At 41.8% G+C, this 26,594-nt stretch overlaps 6 protein-coding genes across 8 annotated transcripts; 5 read left to right on the top strand and 1 right to left on the bottom strand.

Moving 5' to 3' along the window:
• The first annotated feature begins 125 nt into the window (after positions 1–125).
• mRpL51 (mitochondrial ribosomal protein L51) lies at positions 126–689 on the top strand. The gene has a single exon (XM_017244288.3). It carries the CDS (start codon positions 126–128, stop codon positions 648–650), a length of 525 nt encoding a protein of 174 aa, XP_017099777.2. The 3' UTR covers positions 651–689.
• PIG-U (phosphatidylinositol glycan anchor biosynthesis class U) lies at positions 655–10,818 on the bottom strand. 2 transcript variants are annotated; one of them, XM_017244286.3, is made up of 5 exons: positions 10,678–10,818; positions 2,164–2,477; positions 1,484–2,108; positions 1,150–1,421; positions 655–1,091 (listed from the first exon to the last, which is right to left on the bottom strand). In XM_017244286.3, the coding sequence occupies exons 2-5, from the start codon at positions 2,291–2,293 to the stop codon at positions 838–840; spliced, it is 1,281 nt and encodes a 426-aa protein (XP_017099775.2). In that variant the 5' UTR covers positions 2,294–2,477; positions 10,678–10,818; the 3' UTR covers positions 655–837. The 2 variants fall into 2 exon arrangements, with proteins under 2 accessions (XP_017099775.2, XP_070133431.1); XM_070277330.1 differs by having other exon boundaries at positions 2,164–2,542; positions 10,678–10,817.
• Positions 2,608–5,184, top strand: LOC108127302 (U3 small nucleolar ribonucleoprotein protein MPP10). The gene is made up of 3 exons (XM_017244284.3): positions 2,608–2,810; positions 2,869–4,630; positions 4,688–5,184. Exons 1-3 carry the CDS (start codon positions 2,713–2,715, stop codon positions 4,832–4,834), a joined length of 2,007 nt encoding a protein of 668 aa, XP_017099773.2. The 5' UTR covers positions 2,608–2,712; the 3' UTR covers positions 4,835–5,184.
• On the top strand, positions 5,718–8,244 carry LOC108127301 (ribosomal L1 domain-containing protein CG13096). The gene is made up of 2 exons (XM_017244282.3): positions 5,718–7,173; positions 7,339–8,244. The coding sequence occupies exons 1-2, from the start codon at positions 5,821–5,823 to the stop codon at positions 8,110–8,112; spliced, it is 2,127 nt and encodes a 708-aa protein (XP_017099771.2). The 5' UTR covers positions 5,718–5,820; the 3' UTR covers positions 8,113–8,244.
• Positions 10,664–26,574, top strand: Dh31 (diuretic hormone class 2). Of its 2 annotated transcripts, none has more exons than XM_070277332.1 (5): positions 10,664–10,751; positions 10,829–10,909; positions 24,410–24,515; positions 25,281–25,406; positions 25,581–26,574. In XM_070277332.1, the coding sequence occupies exons 3-5, from the start codon at positions 24,424–24,426 to the stop codon at positions 25,714–25,716; spliced, it is 354 nt and encodes a 117-aa protein (XP_070133433.1). In that variant the 5' UTR covers positions 10,664–10,751; positions 10,829–10,909; positions 24,410–24,423; the 3' UTR covers positions 25,717–26,574. The 2 variants fall into 2 exon arrangements, with proteins under 2 accessions (XP_070133433.1, XP_070133432.1); XM_070277331.1 differs by having other exon boundaries at positions 24,410–24,518.
• On the top strand, positions 21,957–23,185 carry Bace (beta-site APP-cleaving enzyme). The gene has a single exon (XM_017244287.3). It carries the CDS (start codon positions 22,017–22,019, stop codon positions 23,133–23,135), a length of 1,119 nt encoding a protein of 372 aa, XP_017099776.2. The 5' UTR covers positions 21,957–22,016; the 3' UTR covers positions 23,136–23,185.
• Positions 26,575–26,594: the final 20 nt, after the last annotated feature.

The raw sequence follows: 26,594 nt of genomic DNA, 5'->3' as shown, positions 1-26,594 counted from the left end.
TGTCTTGCTATTCGATAACTACGAACAGCTGTTAGTAGCAGCCTGCAGTGCCGCCTTGTGTTTTTCCTGACCGATAGAACTCGGTCTGTGTTTACAATTATCTAATCATTAATTAAATTGGAACTATGTCTTGGATTGGTAGCACAATTCAAAAAGTCGGAAGAGCAGCGCTCCTCGCGGTGAACCATAAAACCGTCGCCCCAATCTCCTCCACATCCAGCACAGTGCGTAACCTGTCTCATGCGGAGCGACGAGCTGGAGGCCCCACTGTCCGCCGCTATGGATACAAGGACAAGATATTCAAGTCAGGATTGCTGCCGCACGTCGACAACGGCCGAAAGCTACCTATGCCCGAGTACCGGCCAAAGAACGCATGGTCCCAGAAGCGCGCCCTCTTCGGACAGAACGACTACATCGACATACTGGGCAACGACCGCCTACACCCGGTGAAGGTGTTGTATTCAGTGCCTTCCTGGCTGCGTGGTGTCTCTGGCAACGAGTATCAGGTGCTACTGCGAAAACGCCGAGTGTTGGAGAAGTCCAAATACCCCGTTGCACGACCCACCAAATGGAGAGACATGGAAAAGCGCATTCTCTACCTGTACAAGTTCCTCAATCGCAAGACCAAGACGGGTTACTCACACCAGTAGATCATTTATGATTAAATAAAATGTTTTCTTTTAATCTGATATCGATTGGAGTTGCTTATTCTAAGAATATGCCTGACTGCATGGCCAAGGAGCCGTGCATTATGCATCTGTACATTGTTCCTGGACTTAACTGACATTAGTCGGACCGATAAGCGTATTCCTTTGGTTTCACAGTGCTTTCAGTTGGCTACTTCAGGACTATCTTTGCTTCTTCCCCATCGATAAGAATCTTTTGACCATTAAACAAGCAAAAGTCGCGTTTAACATGAGCGAAGAGCAGATCGGTGATCAAAAATATTTGACCTGTCGAAAACGCCAGAGTGGCTCCAAAATAAAAGTTCGCGTTTGCCGAGCCTGCGTATATCCATAAATGCCACAGAACACCCATCATGGACAGAGTGATCATGAAGAATGTGAAGACAACAAACCCATGGGCCATAACTGAAAACCATTTCATAATTTTGAGTAAAATTTTTTGAGTTTATGGGAAAGAACTTACATTTCCAGCAGCGTTTCCAAAGCGGCAGTAGGGCCAAGTAGAAACCCACATCGCCCAAGCTGGGATAGGCTCTAAATACTGCCATGAGTGCCACGAGGATGGTGGCAAGTAGTAGGGGTTCTTTACGAAGCTTAATACTTAGTGGTAAGAGATACAGGACAGTGGCGTTCAGTTGGAATGTTATGAGGAACATAATGCGGAAATGCTCAAACATTTCGGTGAAGAAATACCAAAAAAGGCCAATGTTTGGTTGCAGGTCACGGAAGAAAAAGCTATAAAAGATAGTATAAAGTAATAGTAAAGTTGCTCTGTCAGATCGATCGTATTAACTTACATAAATCCCAGGGTGCCATCCAAGAAGTTCCAGCTTTTGAGGACAAAAAAGTTAGCTACTGATATGACTAGGCAACAGGCTGCGAAAAGCAACGTAATAAAAAATCCCTTTCGAATGGAACTTCGCGAAAAGGTGAGGAGCAGCGGTGCCAATAGGACGACTGGATAAAAGCTACGAACGGTTTCAAAAGCCAGAATTAAAAGGCAGGGCAGGAGTAGTCCTTTTGTGAGGCAGTACAGAAAGGCGGCCAGAAACAAGTTGCTGAACACCGTCGAGGTCATGCCGACGCAACTTAGCACTGTGAGTGGATTAAACAGATAGGCTACAATGACCAACTCAGGAATGTCAAGTTTGTCGCTGCTGCTGAACTGAAGTTCTGTGGTATCTTTGGCGTAGTCCTTTCGCTCAACATTTTGTTGGTCCTGTTTTGTTCGCACAAAACGCTGGGCCATCAAGTACAACAAGGCTGCAGTGAATATGTCCAGGAGTATATAGAAAATAGGTAAAAACAAGGGGAAGTTCCGAAACAGGCCAGAGAGGGCGCTCAGGATTAGGGGCGTCTCGTGGACCACATCGCCTTGGTACGGATCGATTCCATTTTGTAGCAGGAATATTCCCTCTTGGACTAGGAGAACAGGAAGTTGTAAATAGTAGTAACACATTGTATTCAATTCACATACTGCGCTTGTGGGAGTTCAATGGCGTCGCGAACTCCACCCGGTTTCCAATGACGGTACCCAATGAGGTTCGACAAAAGTAAAAGCGAGCGGCACCGCCTAGTAGCAGCAGCTTGATAAATTTGGCATCCATAATGACTCAACTGTCTATATTCTCAGGTGCTCAGGTTGGAGCCGGTGGGCATAGTTTTGATCCCTAACTTGCACAAAATGCACCCTTGGTGGTGACACCAGCTGACACCGGCTGTTCAATTTTTCACTTTCGATATTTCGACTCAAGAGCTCCAAAACAAAAATTTGTTTCTGCTTATGCGTTTCTTGCAAATAAAAAATAATAAGTAGCTCACTATGTTAAAAGTAAGTAAGCATCCAGCTTCTAAACCTATTAATTTTGTAAAAATCTTTTTTGTAATCAGTACAGTACAAAATTTCCCATCTCTAGTTGGGTTGCCCACGATGCTAATGCCATCTCTAACCGCTTGTTATTTTGAAAGCACCTTGCTGCCTTAAAACGATTTATTTTTAATTTAAATTGCAACAAATCCGATAAAAATGATAGGAAGCAAGAAAAAAACAAAGAAAGGAAATGTCCTTAAGGAAATCGCCGACAATTTTGAACAGCTGACCAGCAATCCAGAACGCTTTCTCAAGTTTGTTTTCTTTCTACCCGCGCACGTGTTCAATCTGTAATACATTTTTTTGTTGTAGACCCCAGCCGGAGCAGATTGAAGCCATTGAACAGCTCATCCAGCAAACGTACAGCGTTAGCATTAGCGGAGATGTGGCAAACAAAAAGGATTTACTTCAGGAATTGGTTCTGGAGCAGATGGATGAGGAGCAGATTTGGCAGCAGTTGGAAATGCGCAATGAGCTAGTCTTCCAGCAGCTATTGGAACAGACTGCACAGATGACGGCGATACGGGAACAGCACTTGGGTATTGAGCTGGACGAGGGCGAGGAACAAGAGGAGGATCTAGACGTGGAGGCTGAGAATGGAGAAATAGACGCTGAGGAGTCGGATGAGGATCCCGAATCGGATGCGAGCTTCGACGAAGGCTTGTCTGCCAAAAAGAAATCGCAACCAAAGAAGGAAAAAGGCAACAAGCGATTGCGCAACTCTATAGTGGATGACACCTTTTTCAAGTTGCAAGAAATGAACGAGTTTCTGGAGCAGGAAGACGCTAAGGAGATGCGTCGGATGAACAACAAGCGCGGAGGGGAACAGGCAGAGGAAATAGATCACTTCGCTGAGGATTTCGGACTTGGAGAAGACGAGGAAGATGATGATGGAAACGTAAACTATGCGGATTTCTTTGAAATGGACGAGGAACTGGAAAGGAAGTCTCAAAAATTGAACAAAGGCAAGACTAAGAATTTCTTTAATGAAGATGAGAGTGACAAAGAAGAGAAGGAAGATGATGAGGACGAAGAAAACCAAGAGGATTTGGAGGAAGCAGAAGGAAGTGAAGAAGAACACGATCCCGAAGAGAATCAGGAAGAAGCCGCTAGTGAAATTTATGAATCGGAATTCGTTTCTAAAAGCGGCATAGAACCGGCCAGCGGTTCCGACTCCGACTCTGACAAGGAAGGCAGTGATGAGGAAGAAGATAACCACAAAGTAGCAGATCCTCCTTCTCAGTCCTCCAATGAGCTCAGAGAAGCTCGTCTCTTTCAACGCATTCGCGATTATGAGGATGTCGTACTTGGCGAGAAGCCTTGGCAACTTAAGGGTGAAGTCCAAGCAGCCAATCGTCCTCAAAATTCATTGCTGGAGGAGATTCTCGATTTCGATTCCACAACACGACCCACAGCGCCTATTACGGAGGAGGACAATCGTTCAATTGAGGACATAATCAAACAGCGTATTCGAGACAAGGCATGGGACGATGTTGTCCGCACTGTTCGTCCTGTAAACACACCCCAGGAGTACCGAAAGCAGTTGATTCTGGATCAGGAAAAGTCAAAACAATCCCTGTCGCAAATATATGAAGCACAGTATCAGCGTGAGCTCGACAAACTCGATCCAAATCGCGATGCTGATGACAACAGTGGTCCAGAGCCAAAGGAGCACCAAGAAATAAAAAAGGCAATGCGTTCATTATTCCTCAAGTTGGACGCCTTGTCGAACTTCCACTTTACACCCAAGCCAGTCGCTCCGGAGGCTAGGATAGTAACTAACACCCCAGTTGTACATATGGAGGAGGTGGCCCCCGTGGCGGTTAGTGATGCTAATCTGCTGGCTCCTGAGGAAGTGTTCCAAGGTCCGAAAACAGCTCCACTTGGCAAGTCGGAGCGCAGTCGTACCGATAAGAACCGAGAGCGCCGCAAGAAGAAGCAAAAGCAGAGGGCGATTCATACGGCGTTGGAGCAGCGTGATCTCCAACGCGCCAAGGAGGGCAAGGCGCCTACAAAGAAAGAGGCGGATGCCAAGCTTCTCAAGACTATCACCAAGAGTCGCAATGTACAAAAGGTAACTGGGACTTGTTGTAGCGTGAGTCAATATATATTAAATCTAATTTTGTTTCAGATCACCGCTAGTAGCAATGACCAAGGTGCCCTGAAGTCTTCAAAGGCGTTCTTCAACAAACTGCAGGACACCACGGCAGCCACAGCTTCCAACAAGCGGCCTAAAAAGGATGTAACCAAGGCGAATGCCAAGAAGCTAAAGCTTTAAATGTAGATAATAAGTAATCTTTAACTGTTGATTAACATCGCCCAGCAAAGTTTCTTCCTCGCCAGTCACGTGGCGGCAAATGGACACAACCGCACGCACACGGTCTCAAAGGCTGCCTCCCATCTTTAGGAATAACTTTTGCAGGACGACTATTTCCATAGGGGTCATCAATTTGAAGCTCCCTGGGAGCTGCCATGCGTCGGCATTTGGCAGGCTCCCTGCGAGAACATCCTTTTGCGTGTGTGTTTCTGTGGGCGTGAGAGTGCGGCCAAGGACATTTGGTATCCTGGAGAGCGATTAGGCACGCGTGTAATGTAAAGAATATGACTATTTTTAGAATTATCGACTTAAAATAAACTGTTTGCTTTTTAAATAGAAATGAAAAGGAAGTTCTGAAAATGGGGAAAAATAATTCAGTAAGCAGAGGAGTTTTTTAATAAAAGGATTCTATTTATTTTAAATCGATTAGCAATAATGCTATGAGTTGAATAATACAATAAAATCGCTATAAAAACGAATATATATTTCATATGGCTGCCTCGGCTGACTTTACATTCGGTCCCGGTAGCCCATTCGGTCGACCCAATTTTTAAACCCATTTCGATGGTATGGCCCTTAATAAACTAAAATTAAAGTATTGATTATTTTTATCTGAAAATTTATATTTTTAACCATGATTTTATTTCTATTCATTTAAAACAGTTAGGTGGGTTCAACAGATGATTAACTTCTAAGATGTCAACCCGTATTTATCAAAATTTTTAATTATTTTAAAATTTAAAATTCTAAATTTGAATAATTTTTTGGCGTTGCCGTACCGCTATTTGAACCGGTTCGTTCTGGGGACTTACTTTTATCGATTCATCGATTGCTCTATCGATGTGTCCATCGATTTCTTCTTTCGCACGTGTAGTTCCACCAAGTAGAAATTGAATTTGAAAACAGAATTTTGCTTTTACAAAACATTTACACTCGATTCGTTAAAGATGGTTAAAGTGCAGAAACCGAAACCCAAGTCTCTGAGCAAGAGCAACAGTATCGAGGGTGTGTCAAAAAAGAAGAACAACGCCGAAAAGACGAAAAAACTGCCCCCGGCAGCCGTCTTGGAAGTGCCAGAAGCCAACAACAAAAAGGGGAAGAATGCCGCGTTGAAAAAAGCAGATGGCGCCGTCAAGGCCAAAAAGGAACTGCCCAAGCAGAAGCCCGAAAAGAAATCACAAAAAGGAGAGGGCAAAAGGCCTTTGATCCTGGCACCTCCAGAATCCCCAGCCGCTCCTCCTGCCGCAAACAAAAAGTCGAAAGCGAAGCCGGAGAAGGCAGCCAAGAAGCCTCTGATTTTGGCACCCCCAGAGTCGCCTGTAGTCGCAAAAAAGGAAGCCAAGGCAAAGGCCGCGGCGCCAGCTCCAGCGCCAGTCAAAAAAGCAGCTGCTAAGCGCAAGGCAGAGGATCCAGTGGCCCCAAAGTCTGCTCCAGTCCCAGAACCGGCTAAGAAGTCCCAGAAGAAGGCAGCTGTGACCGAAGCCCCAAAGAAATCCACCAAGCCAGCTCCAGCTACCGAAGAATCAAAGAAGACAACTAAGCCAGTAAAGAAGGCCGCCAAGCCAACTGCTGCTGTTGCTGTTGCTGAAAATACCAAGAAGGCCATCAAGCCAAGTGCCAAGCCAGATGCCAAGCCGGCCAAGGAAACTGCCAAAGCCAAGACTCAATCGGCTGCTGCGCTTCAGAAGAAGTCCAAGCCTGCTCAGAAGATTTCAAAGCCCGACAAGGCGCCAAAAGCAAAGAAGGCCGACAATAAAAATAAGAACAAGCCAGGCAAGAAAGGATCGAAGAAATCCGCCAAAGAAAAGAAACCCCTGGAGCTCACTTTTGAACTCCAGGCGTTTGATGAAAAGAAGTATGACGAAATCGTTAGCGAAACAAACGTGAAGAAGGTGTGCCAGGCCCTGAAGGATCTAGTTGCCGAAGAGGTGGCCAAGAAGAAGGACATTTTCTCAGACTACCGCTACAATCTCCAAGTGGCCAGTTACAAGATCGCCAGCTGCCCCAAACGTGTGGCGAAGCTGACCCTGAAGCACTCCCTAGTGAACGCAGACTCTGATGTGGCCATTATCGTGCCCGATCTGCAGCGTGGCGCCAAATTCGATTTTGAACCCACCAAACAACATTACGAGGATCTTCTCCGTGAGGCAGGTGTTACACAGCGTCTTACAGTCGTTCCGTTTAACCAGCTGCGCAACGAGATGGGACCCTTCGAGGCCAAGCGCAAGTTCCTGAACACTTATGACTACCTGCTCTGCGACGGTCGTCTATCCGGTCAGGCCACGGCATTTTTGGGCAAGGTAAGATCATAGCCAGGGGATGTTTTTTGAGGAGGACAATGAGGTTTTCGAGGAAACCCTAATAATCTGGGTTTTGCGAAAAGTAATCTTGAATAGCTAACAATTTCAGTTAGTTTCTTAAGGCCATTCCATTCTATTAATTTATTGTTAACAAATCTTTTCCAGGCCACTCAGAAGCCCCGAAATGTTCTACACGCCGTTCGTCTTAGCAAGGACAATGCCAAGATAGCAGAAGAGGTGACTCGCGCACTCCACCGCACTGCCTTCCGGCAGCTGGCCAAGGGCGATCTAACTACCATTCCGGTGGGCAACCACGAGCACAGCGCGGAGCAGGTGGCCGAAAACATCCTGCTGGTGAGCAAGCAACTGCAGCAGGTCCTACCAGGAGGTCTGCCCAATATTCGTTCGCTGTACATAAAGATCGACATTGTGGGTACATCGGCCCTTCCGTTGTACGTCAGCCTGTGTGCCCCACCAGCCGAGACTCCTTATGTGGTCGGACCCCGGGAGCAGCGCATGCTTAAATTGAAGAAGCAGGCCAACGAGGTGTTGTCTCGTTTCGCATTGACCAAGGATGCCGAGTTCATTAAGCTATCAGGGGAACAGGTAAAGCGCAAGGCCGAGCTGCGTGAAAAGAAAGAGGCTCTTTTGGCCGCCGATGCTGCGCCAAAGGACAATGACGGCGACGACACGGCTGTGCCTACTAAAAAGGCCCGCAAGGAGGCGGCCAGCGAGAGCTCTAAGGCTGAGGCCGAGTCCGAGGAAGGCGACGCTGAGGAGGAAGACGAGGAAGAGAGTGCGGGTGAAAGTGGCGAGGATGAGGATGGCGAGGATGACGACGACATCGAGGGCGAGGATGATGATGAGGATGATGACGATGACGACGATGATGACGAGGAGGACGAAGAGGAAGATGACGATGATGATGATGACGAGTAATCATGCTTGCACGCATATTATTTTTCCTTTAGTCGTAGGTTTATAATGGATATATGCAAACCCTTTATACTGTAACTCTGTTTGCAATTTTTACAACAGTTTTAAGTAATAAACGAATGTTTTAAGAATTCATTTTAATAAGTTTTTTAAATGGCTTGGAAGTTTAATATTTATTACTGCGATGAAAACTTTGTAGCTTATACGAAGGTGGTATTTAAGATCTACGAAGATTATGATCTATGTTTTAGAAATTCAAGTATGGGAAACTGTCAAAAAATGAATTTAGATATGTGGCTATAAAGTTTTAAAATATTAAAGAGTGACAAATATCAAATATACCATTGCCTTTGTCCAGGTGTTTCCCCTATTAATTAAAATTCAGGTAAATGATTCCATTACAGACAATAAAATTTGAAAAAGTGTGATATGCAAATCAGCGAATGAAAACAATTTTAAAAATCAATTGCCGCCCAATGGTTTGCAAGCAGGTCGATTGAACATTCACAGGCAGTCCTTTAACATATGCATATCCTCAATTCAGGCATGAACTCTTATGGTCATTGCATATGAATGCCTTTTCCAGATTGTTTCAATGTTTGTCCGCGGAAAGCTGGCCAGATTGTTGTTGAGCTGGCGCAGCTCAAAGTGGATGCCAACAACCCTTCGTGGCATTCTTTGTGGCCATAAAATCCAAATATGCATTTGCCCCCCGACTCCGCTCAGCGGGAAGTTGCAACATGCCACACACACAACAAAGTCAATTTCAATTTTCATAAGAACTGATTTATATGCACGCGTATTTTCTATATAGTTTCATAAATCAGCCAGATTCAGCCAAGAATCCAGAGGGAGTACAGCAAAATGCAATTTCTTTGATGTCCCCAACGAATTATGTATGAGGGTTGTGGTTCGGGGTTGACCGAAAATGATAAAATGGCCTATGGCTTGCATAATTCCTCGTAATTAGTTATATGGATTGGACAAAGCTCTCGGCTCTAAGGAACTTTGACAGTTGCCTGTCTTGTTTCATTTCGATTTGAGATCCTTTTATAAGGTCAGTCAGTGTTTTTGTGTGGGCAAGGTCGGGGCCCAAGAGATTAGAATCACGTTTCATGCAAACCGCCAACAAAAAAATAAAACAAAAACCAAATCCTAGCCGGACACGTCGCTGCCAACAACAAAAACATTGTAAAGCTTTTATCATTCCACATTATCATTAGCCGCGTTTTCTGTTACTGCCATAAAACTCATACGAATGGGTAGATAAAAAGGTCTATGTGGGTATGGACCGAAGTAATAAGGATTTTTCCTACATACGCAGATGGCCTTTCCCCATTTCCGCAAGCCTATCCATTATTCTGCAAACGAGAAAAAAATAAAGTGTTTCCAGAATTTTCAGCAATAATATTCTTTTTATATAATTAAAGATTAATTAAAAAATGAAATTTTGTTTAATAGATGTTTATTCTTCAAAAATGAGGAAATCGTATCACTTTTTAAAATCATTTTTTAGTTTAACAATTTTATTGATTTTAAAAATGTATACTTAGCATAAAAATGTATACAGTAAGAGATAATTGATTAATTGATTTTATCTATAGATAATTTTTCTTAACAGTTTTTCGAATAATAAATAATCTAATAAGTTTTGAGTGAGACTTTACTTTCCTTCCAGCAGTTGATAGACATTTTTATTAACCGAAAAACCTTCTCATTTAAAATAAGGCACTTTTTTATAAGAATAGCTTAGAAACAAAGAAGCCTTATCTCTCCAACTAGTACCATAAATCGGTTTAAGCGGAAACCAATAATATACATTGGAGCAGACCAAATATAGACATACCTTCCGTTTCACCATGATATAATGTTTATTATCAGTCCCGATATTTTATCATCGGGATATTTTGGTGTGTGATCTTTGATAGGCAACTAATTGTGAATTGGCGAAAATATGCACATAATTTGTGGCTGGTAATCTCAGTGGTTAGTCACAGCGAATCCCGGGACCAGGGGCCGTAAAAATGGTTAGATAATGAGATAATGCCAAAAGAATTAATAACCATCTAGTATATTGGGGGGATTTATATATTGGATGGCCGACTGACAGCTGCTAAATGCATGGGACCGGTAAGCCCGAACTGGCCAACTAATTGAAAATAATCAGATGCTGATTAGACCGATGCTGATAAAATGATCGATGGACACCCGATAAATATTTTGATAATTGTGCGTAATTGTTGATAATTAAAGTGATAGGTTAAAACGTTCCGACTGATTGGCGTTGCCCTTTTGCCACGTGTTGCGTATTGCGAAAGTTGGTGGCTAGTACCATCGGCACCACCAACTCCCAATGACTGCGCATAATCGCCCCCAATGTTGGCCAAAAGCAATAGCAACAACCAACCGTTCACGATATTGTGGGCGGGAGTCCCCCGTCAGCCGGACTTCGGCCTCAGCTTTCGGTGTTCGGGGTTCGGCTTTCGGCTCCCACCTGAACGCGTTGAAATCTTTCGTATCCTCGCCTCGTATAAATCGCGGTCTCCTTTGGCTGCCGATTTCACTTACGTTTCAGTCTTAAAGCGGTGCAGTCGCCAGGAGCCAAAACAGAACCAGATCCTGAACCATCAGCAGCAGTAACGGTTAATACCACACATTTCCATCAGTTTTCCAAATTCTGAAAAAACGTTTTTGAACTTAGTTTCTGTGTATTTTCTAGTGTTGTTTCTCAAAAAATCTTTGATCTCTAATTTGTCATTTTATTAGAAAGTGTTTGTGTCGTTTTGTGAAAAGGAAACAGGTGAGTGATAAATTTATAGAATTCTAATTTGGAACCCTTAAATTAAGTAATCACTTTAAATTATGTAGTAATTTTAACCCACTTTAATTTAACTTTGTAGCGTAAGCTCAGAAACTAAAAACAAATTAATTTTTTTTGTATTTGTGTTTATTAAAATTATAAAAAAAATAAGTTTCACGCAAAATGAAGTCACATTGTTATGTTTTAACCGTTTTTGCTAAAAAAGCTTACCAATATTGTTAAAATAATGAATAATGTGGCAAAATTATGAAATGTATTTCATAACTTGTAAGAAATTGTGTTTTTTTTTATGGTAAGAGGTCCCTAGAATATCTGTATCAATAGATTGCCTTTCCCAAGATTATTTAAAAAACATTTTCTATAAATTATAGTTTTTTTAAGGATAATTTTTTCTAAAAATTTATCGCCACAAAAAGTTTGTTTAAGCCGTCGGAATCGGAAAGCCGTCGTATGTCAGGACTCATTCAAAAAGTGACTCAAAAAACATTTCTAAATTGATTCGAAAAGCACCCTCCTTATTAAGTTAGTTAAAAGATTATTTAAATAATATTTAGGGTACATTAATTAAATAACTAAAAAAGATTTAAAGATTAAATACTGTTCCAAAGACAACTTAAATAAACTAATCCAAATCATCAGGTTCCATATTCCACTTAATTATGTTTTTATGGCTCAAAATTTCATATGTTTATAATTCTGCGCTGGCCTTTTCGAAATTGCTTCTTAGCTGGCCTAAGCCATAAAGTCAACATGGAGCCCAAGACTGGTCCCGGACCCCGACTTGCCATTGCAAAGGGTCCTCGCTGATGTGTGTTGAGCCCAGGACATTTGTTGCTTCGCTTTTGTCCTCCTTGGCGGGGTTCGCTTTTGGCTTTTGGCCTAGGCGACCTTTTCCTTATTGTATGTACAACATATCTTGCAAAATCTTTATTTAATATTGCAAAATTGAAGTTGGCCCTTCGGCTTTATTACTGCTTGGCTTGGGCCAGGCAAGTCCTTGGATTATCGCAATCATTTAGGGCTTTAGTTGGCTCTCATATCGCAGGAACCTTATAGTGCACTTGTTTTTTGCTGTTTCATGCTTCATGCCAGTTGAAACTTTTGGCCAAAACTTCGTTGGTTTAAAGTACGCAATTGAAGTTACTTTCCAGAATTAAAATCAACATTTCTGGCAATTTGATTGCCCTGCAGATGCTCATCAGTTCAGTGAAGCGAATGAATGGTTTCTGGTTCGTCCAGAAAACAGGCTTCAAATTCCATCAAATTTGGAAGTAAAACTTAAATTGTGCTCTTCCAGGAACAGGGCCCATGTTTTATAAATGAGCAATTAAATTTGAATCATTTAGCCATCAAGTGGATGCCTGTTGCGGAGTGGGGCAAAATGTAGATCACATATAAAAAATGAGAAATAATGAAAATTAAAAATGCATTTAAGTGTGGTGCAGCACAAAATCGGCTTAGTCTTGGTAAGAATAAACGTGAGAATGCCTTGCACAGTGTCCCATGCTAAACCATTTATAAAAACAAATAAAAAGCTATTAAGCTGCCTTTTTTTGCACCTGTTTTTGTATAAACTTTTATATAGTTTTTATAAGAGAGTGTGCAACAAGAGATTACTCTTTTCCGGATCGGTTTTTTGTTGCGGTTTTATGCATTCATGTGTGAGGGCTTATTTGTGTCTTTATTTTGGTTTATTTAAAATTTGTATAGTTAAAGATTTAAAGATTTTAGTAAGCCAATAATGAAAAGAATACATTTTTTTATATTATCTTAAATAACTCTACTTTATAGAGCATATTTCACCTTTTTTTTTCATATAATTCTTGATAAAAAGTTTCTCAGTTTGCTTTAAAAATGTATTTACCATTTTATGTTGCCTACATTCCTGGGCTTTTAGCATTTCACTGGAATTTAAGCCGCCACCAGGTGGATGAAATAAAAATCAAGACAATCAAGGCGTTGAAACTACTTAATTTAATGCCCCGCCCAAGGCTTGTTTGTGTAAAATGTTTGACTGTTGTTTTCTTTAAATTTACAAACTGAAAATAAGAACCTGAAAGAAGACATGCTAACAGACCCAGACCGAAAGTGGGCAGTTGATTTGGGTCTTCGGATTTGGTTTCACTTTATTTTCACTTTGTCCCTCCTATTCTTTTTATCTTCCGGTCTGTTGAGACACTTGGAGGTGGAAACTCTTCGTTCTGAATTAATTCATATAAGAGCATAGGACGTTACCCCATTTTAGTAACAATTAAAAATTGCTTAGCCGAAAGACCCCCACTTGAGTAGAGAATCTCCCGAAAAGGGTTAAGCCACAAAATATAAAAATAAAGTGCACGAAAAACTTTTGGCCAAAATGTTTCTTAACAAGCAACCTCCCCCGCCAATGGACGTCCTTCGATCCTATGCTTGTAATTAAATTTGCATATTTTTATTAATTAAATGTTTAGCCAGTGTTTACTGGAAGTTCCCGAAGTTTGGGAGCTCCCGGCTCACATATGCATGCTAATAACCAAGGAGCTGCGGCGAAACCCCCGACAAAATTAACAAGCCCCAGGGCAAACTCAAAACAAACAAAACCAGGGACAATTGCAGCCGGAATTTGGATGCTTGCCACGCTCGCTCCCCAAATTGCTCCTGTGTGTTTTTCTGTTTGTCAGTTTTTTTTTTTTTTCAAAATTTGAAAATTCAAGGACCATTTAGATTGTATCCATTTTCAGGCTCATTTATGTATTTATTTCCCATCTTATTAGGAGGAGCATTTCGCCCATAATTCTTCAGTTTTATTTTCCCCCAAACGCTGGAATTTAATTGGGCACGATTCTCAGCCCAGAAATGTTTACGCCTCAAATTAGGCGGGTTTATGAATTCATAAATGTATAAAATACCAGAGGTGTTAAAGTGAAATGAAGTGGAAGTTTATAGATTGTGGAGTAAAAGCAATTAATGGACTTGACCAATCATTAAAAGTTTTTGTAGAAAAAAAATAAAGAATGCTTTCAAACCAAATAAACGGGTAAATAAATGGGTAAAAAATGTTTCATATTTACATATATTTACGCTGCTTGAAATTGGGCCAACATTATTCATCTTCGGCATGACCTCCTCTGGCAGGTAATTCTTCACTCCATTTGATTCGTTTTTGATACTCGTGCTTTCATGGCAGATATATTCGGTTGGGGCAAAGGCTAACCTCTGAAACATATAAATTTTCACTCTTCATTTCCATTTGCATCCCCATAAACTGGCTCCCCCATTCGGTTACTCCCCCTCGGCTCTATGTGGCACACTTTGATGGTATTCCTCCGTACGGCTGCCAAATATTTATTCACATTTAAAAAGTATTTTATGTTGCATTTTGTATAAGCATTCCCAGCTCCTGGTGCCACGTGAGTCGAAATACCATTCCCCAGTGATAAGACATGCATTCGTCCCGGCTGTCCTCCTCCCATAAGGATGCCCCCTCGACGCCGTTCGATGGTGGTATTTATGTGTGCTCATTCCTCCAGTGTGTTTGCTTATGAGCCCCCGTCGCCGCCATCCTGGGATTGTCCTGCCGTCGGTTGCCCTGAATTGTTTGCACGACAAAGTTTGCATTTTGTAATAAATTCGCTTTAAAAAATATTTGAACATTTATGGTCGGCATTTAAATTAAATACTCTTCTTGAGTTCAGCCGGCTAAAAAGTCCTAAGAAATGTTACTTCTCTTTGAGGGAAATACTTTTAAAAAGTTTGTTGAATAAATGAAAATAAATAAAATATTATTTCGTGCTTGAAACAGATACTTTGGAATACTCCTGTAGAGTTTAGGGCGTTCCATCTGTTGCATAATCAGATTATGTTGGCCATGTTGCTGGGGGCTAAGATGTGTGCACTTTCTTGTTTACTTTTCCGGTTCAATGAAATTGATCCAAGGGAGCAATTTCGTATCAGCGGATGCAAAATTTAATTCGAAATTGCCACACTTTGAAATTGCCGGGGCTTAGGGAGAGCAATTCCAAAGGCAATTAAAGATACTTGAACTTTGTAAATAAAACTACCGATGTGAACTACTGTGAGCCCAAAGCAAAGCTTTGTTTTATCGAGGAGAAACATTTACATTTCGCAACTGGCAAACAGAAATTCAATGCAAAATAAAAGCCATCGGCGGGTTAGTGGGTAGAGGTGGGTTCTCAGCAAAAGTTGTGGCAACAATGTTCATAAAACATAAACAAACAAACAGACGTCATTGCGACTGGCAGTTTATCAGCCAGCAAATAGAGAGATGGAATTTGTGTGCCGGGTGACTGGGTGATTGGAGGGTCCTGGATGGGAGCGGATGCCAGGGGCTGGAATAAAGGGGGGGTCGTTTGCAAACCTGACAATGCAATCAAGCGAAAGTGACGGAGGAACAAGAGCCACACCACTGACATCGATATGTCGACAACTGGTGCACATGATGACGACGGCGCTGGGGATTCGGATTTGCGGATGGCTCTCGACTTTCTCTTGTTGCCAAGTATTTAACAAAACTTTGCCACAAGTTTCCCTTTTTGCCAGCAACAATCTGATTTTTTCCTTGTTTCTTTTTCATTTTTTTTATTTTGTGATTCCCCAAAGCATAGTTGGTGGTCTTCGTTTTCATTTGAATATTTTGCCACTCTTGTGACGCACTTGGCTCTCGGCTCCCATCTTCATATGAGTTACGTGGTGGCTCTTATGAGCTGTAACTTTTACAAAGTGCGAAAAGAATTTTCGCAACTTCTTAGCTTTGTAGTTAATATTTTTTTATATCGCTAAAGGAATGCAGGGGAAAGACATTCTTGCTTGCTTGGAAGCCCCAAAAAGTAGGCAACTATTTCTTGTTAAGCTTCAAAAATCATCTTTGATCAAGACATAAAACCTAAACATGAATATTATTATAAAAATATTTATTTAATTTGACAAAAATTTTGTATTATATGAAATAAATTTTATAATAAATAGGGATATGATGAATGTTCAATTGGTACATGTAAACGATACATCATTGTCAGTAAAAACTAAAAAATACAACTAGTACTACATAAAGGTATAACAAAATTTAATATTGTATAATACATATAAGCAATAAAATAAAAACATTTATATGAGACGATACATCATTGTCAAAATAAATTAAAAACTAGACCAATAATGCAACAAGAAAGTATCCCCAAAAGTACTACCATATTTTAAAGTGCAACAGATACAACAAATAAAAAATAAATTAAAAAATGTTTTCCCAACAAAATGGTCAGTGTTTCCAAGCCTTAAAATCAAGGCCCCTGCCAGACAACGAAAACTCATCAAAGAGTGAAACTATGCATTGAATTTTCCGAAAACAATAAAAGAAAAAAATGGCAAAAATTCAACAATTCCGAATCACCGGAGGCTAATTCACAAATTCCCACAGTTTGAATACAGAAATGCAAAAGTATAAAAACATTTGCTTAACACCAAATTCCCATTTGGCCAGAAACCTGTTGCCGGCATAAATTGTGGCTTGTTCAGTTGTTAACCAACCGAAAACCCGACCAAAACTCAACCACCAACCCAACCCCATCCAAGCCAACCCATCTCCAATCTAAAATCCAAACCCGACTCAAACACAAACCGCCAACTGGCCCGCACCATGCCGCTCTAGTTGGGTGCAATTATTTTAATCTGTTGCCGACATTTTCGGCATAATTTTTCATCAATTTTAAAGATTCAGGCCAGGAGAGGACGCAACAAAAATAAAAGAATTCCTTGGGCCGCAATGAATTTTTAAGTAAATGTAAAGAGTGCCCGGCCCAAAAGAGCATAGTCTGAGGGACTTTGTCTTATCCTCATCCTCGACCTGGTCCTGAACCACCAGCTTCTAGGGAGGAGTTCGCGTGGCAACTCCCAGGAGGATATTCTCCTGTCGGTCGTTGTGGGCAATGCTTTTAGCCTCCGCAAGTTGGAAGTTCCGCCTCGTCTCGGCTCGTCAGGGCTCACCTTGCGTTCGCCTTTTCCTTATCCACCTCATTGTCTTTATGTGTGTGGCACCTTGCCACGCCCCATTCCGGCCTCCCCCTCCACCTCGATGTTGGGTCAACAATTTTTACATTGTTTTGGCATCCGAGAAATGCTCGGTTATCCGCAACAGAGGCAGCGATGTTGTCTCTGCTTCATGTCTCTGAACTTTGCCACAAAGTTTACCTCCCAGGAGGAACTAACGAAAGTTTTCTTTCACATTTTTTTAATGGTTCGTAACCATTAGTGGTAATATCGTTATAATTACTAGTGCTTTCCTACGTGACCTTTCAAGCGTGTCTTCGTGGGCGGGCCTTTTTAGACGGCCGTAAAAATGTTTACGAATTTAGTTAATAAGATAGGTATTTTAATCAAGTTTTTAAGGATTTTAATATTTTTAGAGGGTATCCTTTAACCGGATTAATTATTATCAGCCTGAAACCTTTAGTGACGTATTTCACAAGACCATTAATATAAATATAATTAAATGGGTTTTTTAATCGGGGTTTTTTGGTTGGGTGTGGTAATAACCCACTAGTCGCAGTCAAATCTAATCGGCAAAAAATTATTGATTTGATTTGATTGACTGGAATTACTTGCCTTGAGTGGTTTATTTGACACTTGAAGGCGTCGAGTCTCTGTCTCATTGATATCTCCCGGATTAAAACCCGATTCTAATTGATAGCCAAGGTGCGAAGTTTCGCCACGCTTTCAGACACTTTTGGGCGTTTGACTTCGGATTGCGAAAGTCGGAAATTACCAACAGGAAAAGTTAATTTTTTCCCCGACCATCTAAAAGTTAAGTGCCATGGTCATGTTTTTGGCTTATTAACAGTTTCCATTAGTCAGAGTTTTGGCCAAGAGGCGGAGTGGCTGCACTTGACGTTGTCGAGATTGTTTGGCCATGGCCACCTTGTGGACATTTAGCCGGCTTACACTCAGTGGCAGCAGTGGCTTTGGCCAAGTAATCAGTTAAGATAGCATCACAGCCGGGTAAACCAAGAAAACCGCAAGGTTACAGGACACGCTCGTCCGAAATCAGGGCAAATCAAACGTCTGCCAACACAAATCCAAATCAATCTTCTGTCTTCTGTGTTCTGGCGTCTCCGGCTGCGTGGGTCTTGTTTGCTTAATTTGACAAACGGAATAATTTGATGAATATCTAAAATGGCAGCTAGAAACTCGGCGGGTTGTCCTGCCTGCCTGGTCACCTCCTCTGGTCCTCTCCCAAGCGTCCGGACACCGCAGAATCGCAACCCAACCGCCCACTCCCACGACTTTGTCACTAATTCAATAAGCATCCAATTACAACACGGCAGGAGACGTTTTCCTTTCCCCTGACCTTCTAGGGGATGTCCTGGCAACCCCTCGTTCAGGCCATCAGTGCGTATACGCAATTTTCATTTCGTATATGAAAATTTAATGCAACTAAAGTGGCTGCCTCGGCTATAATTTCCTGTAATTGTTGTTAGTTAATTTTACTTGACTTGGGATAATTATGATAAATTTATTTGCCTTAAGCTAATTAATTAATGAAAATAGCAAGAGTTTTTCAACTTAAAAGGGAGAAAATATATATTTTTTCACAAGCTCTTGTGTTGAAATTTAAGAATCTTCACTTAAAGGAAAAACTCCACCAAAAGCAAAGCTCTCGGATTAAATCCACACGTGTTAGATATTTGTGATTGTTGATGCTCAGAAATAGGCTAAAATCCTTAGCCCTGGCATTGGGATTGAATGACCTAAATTCAATTTCCAGAGTCGTGTGCCCGGATCCGCACCACACGCACAGCCTTGCCCCACCCCGGTCACCAATCCTAAGTACGTTTTCAGTTACTAACGCAGCGGGCCACCAGGCGACCCACAAAAGCCAGGGGCAGTAGCTCTGGTCCTCCAGGAGGTGATGGTGTGTGTGAAAGTGGGTGTCTTGGTGTTGCCCATAATCAACGCAATGCAATTTCAATGTCTGACTCTCGTGTTACTCTTTGGACCAGGCTGCACCCACATGACCCCCTCCATCGCGTCTTGCCATCGTCCTGCTTCACGCACTTGTATTCCCTGGCCAGTTGGCTTGCTAAAGTTAACGGGGCGACACTACCACTTGACCAAGGTGAAAATGTGTGCTCCGATGGGAAATGGGCAGGCGGAATGATGGGCCAGGACGAGGCCGCCAGGATCTCATTAGATAAATGTCTGTGCTGACTAGGCAGCTCTTGATTTGGGTGAGCCACAGCTAAGCTCGCTTCGGTCAAAATTTTTTGGCTAAGCGTGTTACCATTTCAATTTCATGCGATTTCAATGTCGAACTTACCCTTGAGATGGGTTCATATTCGACAGGATTTCGCTCTAATTCTCGATTATGTAGTCAACATTTGATTGGTGCTCATCCTTTGATGTTTTGGAGTTGTTCTGTTTAAAGATGATATCTCTTCATTGTTTGAGAACTTTGTTTGGTTGGCAATCAAAATTGGGTAAAGTATTCTGTATTTTCAAGGATTACCGTTGATGTTAGAGGCTCACAATAGTTTTACTTTTAAGAAGGTAACTTGAAGGATGGTAAATATGTGGGAAGGATTGAAATCCTTAGTGCATTGTGGATAAGTGCCGAAAATTGTATTATTTGGTTACAAATGTCCATAACTCATATGACTCTAATCTCAATTTTTATTTCACTATTATATAGTTTTTTATTAGAAGTTAAACTTTAGTTTTTATAGGGCTTTTATGGAAGTTTTCAACAGTTTTCAAGCCTTAAAGTTACCACTAATATTAAGATTATAAAAAATAAAAAGTATTTAATTAGTGGGTTGTTTAAATTAGGATATTACGAGGTGTGGAATTTCAGTGGTATGACTTTAATATTCTCTACTATTTGATATACTCTCTAATATCAAGTGTGGTATAAGTTGTCTTTCAATTAATAAAATCTGGTCTTTCAATTAATACAATTTTTAATTTAATTTATCTTATTTCAGATGGTAGCTTGATAATTATATTTTGTAATAAAAAATAATATAATTTGAAACATGGTATTTAATAATTATTTTAGTAATCAAATAGTAAGATATTATTTTCAGAAATAACAAAAATATTTAACCGGTTAGGTTTACTAAATTCTTGTCTAAATCAACCAAACCAAGCTCCAATATTATGCTCGATTAATCGCCTGACACTTGACTGACTCCGTCGCGAGAGTGCATAAACTCGAGCCAGTGCATCGGATCTGGAGCAAGCTGTGAAAATGCAATCAATGGGAAACGCGCAGGGAGGAGGGTATCTCTAACCAATTGGCAGTGACCCGGAGGCGAGTGTGCTCAGTGACCGAAACAGATATTTTTTACGCAAACTTTTTATTAGTCCTGTCCTTCTTTCCTGTTTGCTATTCTTGTCAATGTTTATCCATTGGGATATATTATTTGCTGATTATTTTTTTGTTAACCATTATTTGCATCTCCGACTAAGCCTTTAAGCCATGACTGGACCAAGCTGGGTAAATAATAAAATATAAATTGGAATTCATTGTGTGGTCACTCGGTTGGTGTTGTCCGGTTAGTTGGCTGATCACCCCGCGGGCGTATACTTTATTTATGTATTTACGGACCACAATCAACTCCACTTGAATCCACTCGCACGGGCCCATAAATCAAAAATGATTGATAAACGGTCGGTCCAGGCTCATCGAGAACGTATGGACGGTTGGCATTTCAGAAGCCTAATAATTGCACATGAAATGTCACCGCAAAAACACAGTCGGCGGTAATCATACGCCCCGTAAGCCCCCCAGTGCGTCCAGCAAGCAACAGGAATGCTAACCGAAATTGCCCAACGCTGCGTAAAATCCGTTGATTACTTTATTTGGCCCGAAAGTGCGCAACTCGCTCGCTCTCGCCCTCGTCCTGGACCAGGTTCTGGTCCTGCTTCTGTCTGTCTGTTGAGTGGTCCTAGCACCCGACGATAAGCGGATCCCCACAAGCTTCACAATTAACCTGTGGCTAACCCCCACACCACCCACAAGAGTCCCGCAAAAAGGCCACAAAACCACACATGGCCAAACAAACCGCTTCTTTGCTGGCTAGCTGGTCGGTAGTAAAGCTCAATCACACACATGAATCTCCATTGTCCTTCCTTGCGCCAATTGAAGGAGCTTTTTATTTGATTTTAAATCTGATTTCAATAAGGATTTAAGCACGGAATAAGACAGGATGCAGGACCCAGGACCAAGTCTGGGGTTTATCTGCTAAAAAAGAAATATATTTTTATACGACCGAGAAATTCGTTGATGTTTGAGCTTCAATGTAACCATTTGATTGGAATGGAATTCCTTGTGGTCAGTTGAGCTCCAATGAAAGTGTTTCCCTTTGGTTAAAGCCAATTAAAAGGCGTAATTTCTTTAAATTAATCAATTGAAAAGGCTGTTACATTTTAGTATTGCCAGCCCAGCCGAACAAACATACTTAGGATACCTAAGAGCTAAGAAATTAAATGATTTAATCAAAGAAACCTTAAATGGTATAAGTCGGAAGTAGGTTCATTGAAGTACATTCTAAATTAATTATTTAGTCAAAAACCTCCAAATTTTAAATAAAATAACCAGTTGGTAGTTCCTATTTGTTACTAATCTCTTATTTGAACAAGACTTTCGTAATTAAAACAATAAACTAGACTCTTCATAACAGCAATTAATTATTCTTATCAATAAGCACATATTTAAATTCGATTAACTTAATAGTATACATTAAAATATTGATTGAAAATCAAAAGTCCAACTGCGTAAATGAAATGGAATTCTCAAGAACAGAACTATCAGGAAGATGGTCGAACCATCGAACCAGTCACACCTGAAAAGCCATACTATCATAATATGCTTGGTCGTGCCACCCAAATAGGTAGATTATAATTATCGATTGATAAGGTATGGCTGATTTATACCGCTTAACCCTCAAGTGGCTGGCGGCAGAGGGCCAAAATAAATCTTATCGAACGGCAATTTGGGCTGTGATTGAAGGCAAGTGCTATAAATTAGAGCCAGTCCTCCGATCGGCAGTCAGTCGAACCGACAATCGAGTCGACAATAAACAAAGTGAACAGAATGCTGAAGTCCCTTGCTCTGATCGCGGTGCTGGTGGCCCTGGCCAGCGCCGAGCTGCATCGCGTGCCAATCCTCAAGGAGGAGAACTTCGTCAAGACCCGCAAGAATGTCCTGGCCGAGAAGGCCTATCTGCGCACCAAGTACCAGCTGCCCAGTGTCCGGGGAGTGAACGAGGAGCAGCTGGCCAACTCGCTGAACATGGCTTACTACGGTGCCATCTCCATCGGCACTCCGGCCCAGAGCTTCAAGGTTCTGTTTGACTCGGGATCCTCCAACCTGTGGGTGCCCTCGAACACCTGCACGAGCGACGCCTGCCAGACCCACAACCAGTACGACTCCAGTGCCAGCTCGACTTACGTGGCCAACGGCGAGAGCTTCTCCATCCAGTACGGAACTGGCAGCCTCACCGGCTACCTTTCCGAGGACACCGTCGATGTCAACGGCCTGAGCATCCAGAGCCAAACCTTTGCCGAGTCCACCAGCGAGCCCGGAACTAACTTCAACAACGCCAACTTCGACGGTATTCTGGGAATGGCCTACGAGTCCCTGGCCGTCGATGGAGTCGCTCCTCCCTTCTACAACATGGTGTCCCAGGGCCTGGTCGACAGTTCCGTGTTCTCCTTCTACCTGGCCCGCGATGGAACCTCCAGCCAGGGTGGCGAGCTCATCTTCGGCGGATCCGACTCCTCCTTGTACTCTGGTGACCTCACCTACGTGCCCATCTCAGAGCAGGGCTACTGGCAGTTCGCAATGGACGGATCGTCTTTTGACGGATACACCCTCTGCGAGAACTGCCAGGCCATCGCCGACACCGGCACCTCCCTGATCGTGGCCCCCTACGAGGCCTACATCACCCTGTCCGAGCTGTTGAATGTCGACGAGGATGGTTACCTGGACTGCTCCATCGTAAGCTCGCTGCCCGATGTGATCTTCACCATTGGTGGCTCCAACTTCGCTCTGAAGCCCTCGGCCTACATCATTGAGTCGGACGGCAACTGCATGTCCTCCTTCGAGTACATGGGCACCGACTTCTGGATCCTGGGCGATGTCTTCATCGGCCAGTACTACACCGAGTTCGATTTGGGCAACAACCGCATTGGCTTCGCCCCCGTAGCCTAACTTTCCGATCTGTGATCAGCGATCAATAAACGAGTACCTTGACTATATAACCCTTGAGTTGTTTACGTGTAATAATCTTATCAAATTACCATTGGGAGGGACTTCGAGTTCTAATATTGGGTCATGACTAAATAGCATAAACAATTATTATGATGGTTACAAATTTTGTTTAGGCTGAGATCTAACCTAGATAAGTGATACTGGTGGGAGTGGGAAGTTAGTCTTCAAATAATAAGTAAACAAAGTGCATGTCTTTCTTTATCCAAAAATATAAATAGAAACCATTCAACACCTACATACATATCTCTTTCGCTCTCGATTTGTTGACACTTGTGGCTATCCAACTGTATCATCCGGTAATCCACAAATCCTCTGCTGGCAACCTCGCCAATGTTGACTCTTCCAGATGGAAACGATCCAAGAGAGATTCACATGCCGTGGGGGGAGGAGGCTTCGCTCCATGAAGGCAATGACAGACGCCATCGGGTTAGGGAGCCAATTCATTTGTCCGGCCTGTTGCCTGGGCAATGATGCGTGTCACTGGCTGTCAAGAGGTCTCCGGGCTGGACCCGGGTGTCAAAGGGTAACCGGTGGGCTGATGCGAATGCGATGATGTCAGAGAATTGTCCCGGTCTGGGGAAACTTTTGCAATTGTAAACACTACAGTGACAACCCCATTTGGCAGCACGGGCAGTATTTAGAGGGGTGTCCGTCGTATATGGTGACAGGATGTGGAAGTGCAGTTGAGCAATGCAGAAAAGGACTCGAGCTGAGGGAACGAGGACAACCGGTCATATTGCTCCTGTTTGCAACTTGCCAAGGCAAATGACTTGCTGTCGGGAAATGTATGGATCCGGGAGGGACGGAAGAAGGAAAAGTTAGTCAGTGATAGGTCAGGGGTTGAGACCCCTCCTCCGTGGCGCAGTTAATGAATCACTTAATGGAAAACCTGGTCTACACCCGACTTCCGTTTTCAACCAGGAACTCAACCCAGCGCCGGCAATCGATTTTTAATTGTGTCTGATTGATGTTGACCCAAAGTCCACTAAGCCGCTTGGCTTTTGAGAATATTTATGAAAACACAGGAAAAAACATTTATCTTTATCTTCTCATCTTTAAAAAACCTAATTAAAAAATAAAAAATAAGTCTGTATCTAAATTTTGTTTTATACAATATTGTATAGAGATTTTTGAATTAATCTTCAAATTTCATATATTTTTAATTCAAGTGCAATATCCCCTCATTTAAAAGAATTCTATTTCAACTCTTTCAGGAGACAGCCGCACAATGATGACAAACAGATGTGCTTGCTTCGCCTTGGCCTTCCTCCTCCTCTGCTTCTTGGCCATCTCGAGCGTTGAGTCAGCTCCCATGCCCAGGTAGTTGTACAAAATCCCACCGCACACCAACCCACACCCAAACGAACACCCACTCTCATCCACATCCCTTCCAATTTCGGTTAGACACATACAGAGAGACATAACCTAATTAATTTCTGGCACTTTAGCTGTGAAAACCAAAAAATTTGGAATAAAAATATTTGCCAAAAAGCAATTACCCCACTGACTACCAGTCACAGTTGGTTTAGACCAAATTTTTGGCCATGCAGGATATGTACTTACACACATATTTGTATAGACATGGGTATGGGGACTTTACACTTTCGAGTGTCAGCGCCTTTTGAAAATATCTTTAAATTCGCTGCTGGCGAAACCAAAATTTTTAATTAATAAAATGTAAACGTTGACAGAAAAGTGCTCACAAAAATTTGATGCAAGATGATAAAATTCTTGAGCGCCCAAGTGGGTTGGGCATTTAAGATTTTTAAAGTCAACGATTTTGTGGTGAATTCTGCCAATTTAAAAGCCACTATTAAAAATTCATTGGTCCCAGGCCAACTAATTAGCAGTTGCTCGAATGGAAAATGCCGAAACATTCGGGCATTAACAAATAATTGGGTTTCCATGCAAATGGAATAATTTTAAACCCGGCGAATGTCAAATTTAACAGAGCCAAAGTAATTAGATATCCTGCTGAGCCGCGATACCCAGATACCCACGATAATGCCAAACGTTCAAAATACTACAGAGAGACTATGGACAAAAGCAAACTCTAATTTTCCATTTCGATGACTCCCAAAACAGCCAATCCAATGGCGGGGGCTATGGCGGTGGCTACAACGAACTCGAGGAGGTGCCCGACGACCTCCTGATGGAATTGATGACTCGCTTCGGACGCACCATAATTCGGGCTCGTAACGATTTGGAGAAGTAAGTTTATTATTGAGAATTATGATAATCTTTATTGTCAAGGACCACACGCTGCGTATGAGCAATATTTATTAGAAAATGATTGTGATTTTTATGACTGTAGCTTAAAACAATACCATTATAAACTCCTTTAATTAGTAACTATTAAGATAATAAAAATTAATGGCTCCGCAGCTCAAAGCGAACTGTGGACTTTGGCCTGGCCCGGGGATATTCGGGCACCCAGGAGGCGAAACATCGCATGGGATTGGCTGCAGCTAACTTTCCCGGCGGACCCGGACGAAGGCGGCGCTCCGAGACCGACGTCTAAGTCGCATACCATGGCTGAGCGTGTCCGGACAGCGATTCCTGCGGACGTAATGGACGAGTTTCCACTTCTCGACTCACAAATGACCTATACTTGATCTCTTTTATGGATCTATCATTTGCATTATGTTGGTTTGTTTGTTATGCATTGTACATACGTAAAAAAATATATATATTTATTATGGATCTGTCCTCTACTATCTACTACCGGATACTGATATAAATATTTACCAGATATCAAAACTATATTTACCAAAAGCTAAGGCCCAAATAAATATGTTAAACTGTTGCTCCAAAGGAATGTCTTTTAGACACTTTTTGCACTTTTCCCATCTCCGTTTATATCACTTTTTTCGATTCGTCTTACTCTCCCAAAAAGAAGGAAAAGAAGGCAAAAAAGATTCTAAGCAAAAAAAAAAGGGATACAGCCTCAATTTAAATAAATATCTAAAAAATATTATTATATTCAAGTGTAAGCAAATTCGCGCAAAAAATCTTTAACTAGGTATGTCCTACATATAAACACAAAAAACCTACAAAACACACTGACACTTCACAGCACTTTTGGCCCCCAAATTAGCCAGAATGAACCCAACGAAACTGAAAGTTTTTTTCATCAATAGCCAAATGCTCCCTCGCGTACCGATTAGATCGCTGCAAGCGACTTTTAAGTATTGTAAATATATGTTAACAAAACACACGTACAACTAAAGCGATCAAAATATATATACACAAATATACCTAATGAAGTCTACTTGCATATATATTTACCAATTGTTGTGTCTATGGAAAAAGCTGCATACATTAACTTAACGTGATTCGGGGTACGATCAAATAAAGTCTACATTTTGAGAAACTTCAACTACTGGGTGTTTCATTTTG

The sequence above is a fragment of the Drosophila bipectinata genome, chromosome 2L (genome assembly GCF_030179905.1).
Source record: "Drosophila bipectinata strain 14024-0381.07 chromosome 2L, DbipHiC1v2, whole genome shotgun sequence".
NCBI classification, from domain to species: Eukaryota; Metazoa; Arthropoda; class Insecta; order Diptera; family Drosophilidae; genus Drosophila; species Drosophila bipectinata.
The sequence above is the reverse complement of the archived record's forward strand: the minus strand, read 5'-3'. Positions and strand labels throughout refer to the sequence as shown.

Excerpts from the sequence above, each read along its gene's own strand:
- PIG-U (XM_017244286.3), bottom strand. The coding sequence starts at position 2,293 with ATGGATGCCAAATTTATCAAGCTGCTGCTACTAGGCGGTGCCGCTCGC. Across the intron at positions 2,109-2,163 it reads ATTGAACTCCCACAAGCGCA|TCCAAGAGGGAATATTCCTG; the intron begins GTATGTGAATTG and ends CTGTTCTCCTAG. Across the intron at positions 1,092-1,149 it reads TTGGAAACGCTGCTGGAAAT|TTATGGCCCATGGGTTTGTT; the intron begins GTAAGTTCTTTC and ends AATGGTTTTCAG.
- LOC108127301 (XM_017244282.3), top strand. The coding sequence starts at position 5,821 with ATGGTTAAAGTGCAGAAACCGAAACCCAAGTCTCTGAGCAAGAGCAAC. Across the intron at positions 7,174-7,338 it reads CCACGGCATTTTTGGGCAAG|GCCACTCAGAAGCCCCGAAA; the intron begins GTAAGATCATAG and ends AATCTTTTCCAG.
- mRpL51 (XM_017244288.3), top strand. The coding sequence starts at position 126 with ATGTCTTGGATTGGTAGCACAATTCAAAAAGTCGGAAGAGCAGCGCTC.
- Bace (XM_017244287.3), top strand. The coding sequence starts at position 22,017 with ATGCTGAAGTCCCTTGCTCTGATCGCGGTGCTGGTGGCCCTGGCCAGC.
- LOC108127302 (XM_017244284.3), top strand. The coding sequence starts at position 2,713 with ATGATAGGAAGCAAGAAAAAAACAAAGAAAGGAAATGTCCTTAAGGAA. Across the intron at positions 2,811-2,868 it reads AATCCAGAACGCTTTCTCAA|ACCCCAGCCGGAGCAGATTG; the intron begins GTTTGTTTTCTT and ends TTTTTGTTGTAG. Across the intron at positions 4,631-4,687 it reads AGAGTCGCAATGTACAAAAG|ATCACCGCTAGTAGCAATGA; the intron begins GTAACTGGGACT and ends ATTTTGTTTCAG.
- Dh31 (XM_070277331.1), top strand. The coding sequence starts at position 24,424 with ATGATGACAAACAGATGTGCTTGCTTCGCCTTGGCCTTCCTCCTCCTC. Across the intron at positions 24,519-25,280 it reads TCAGCTCCCATGCCCAGGTA|CCAATCCAATGGCGGGGGCT; the intron begins GTTGTACAAAAT and ends CTCCCAAAACAG. Across the intron at positions 25,407-25,580 it reads GCTCGTAACGATTTGGAGAA|CTCAAAGCGAACTGTGGACT; the intron begins GTAAGTTTATTA and ends ATGGCTCCGCAG.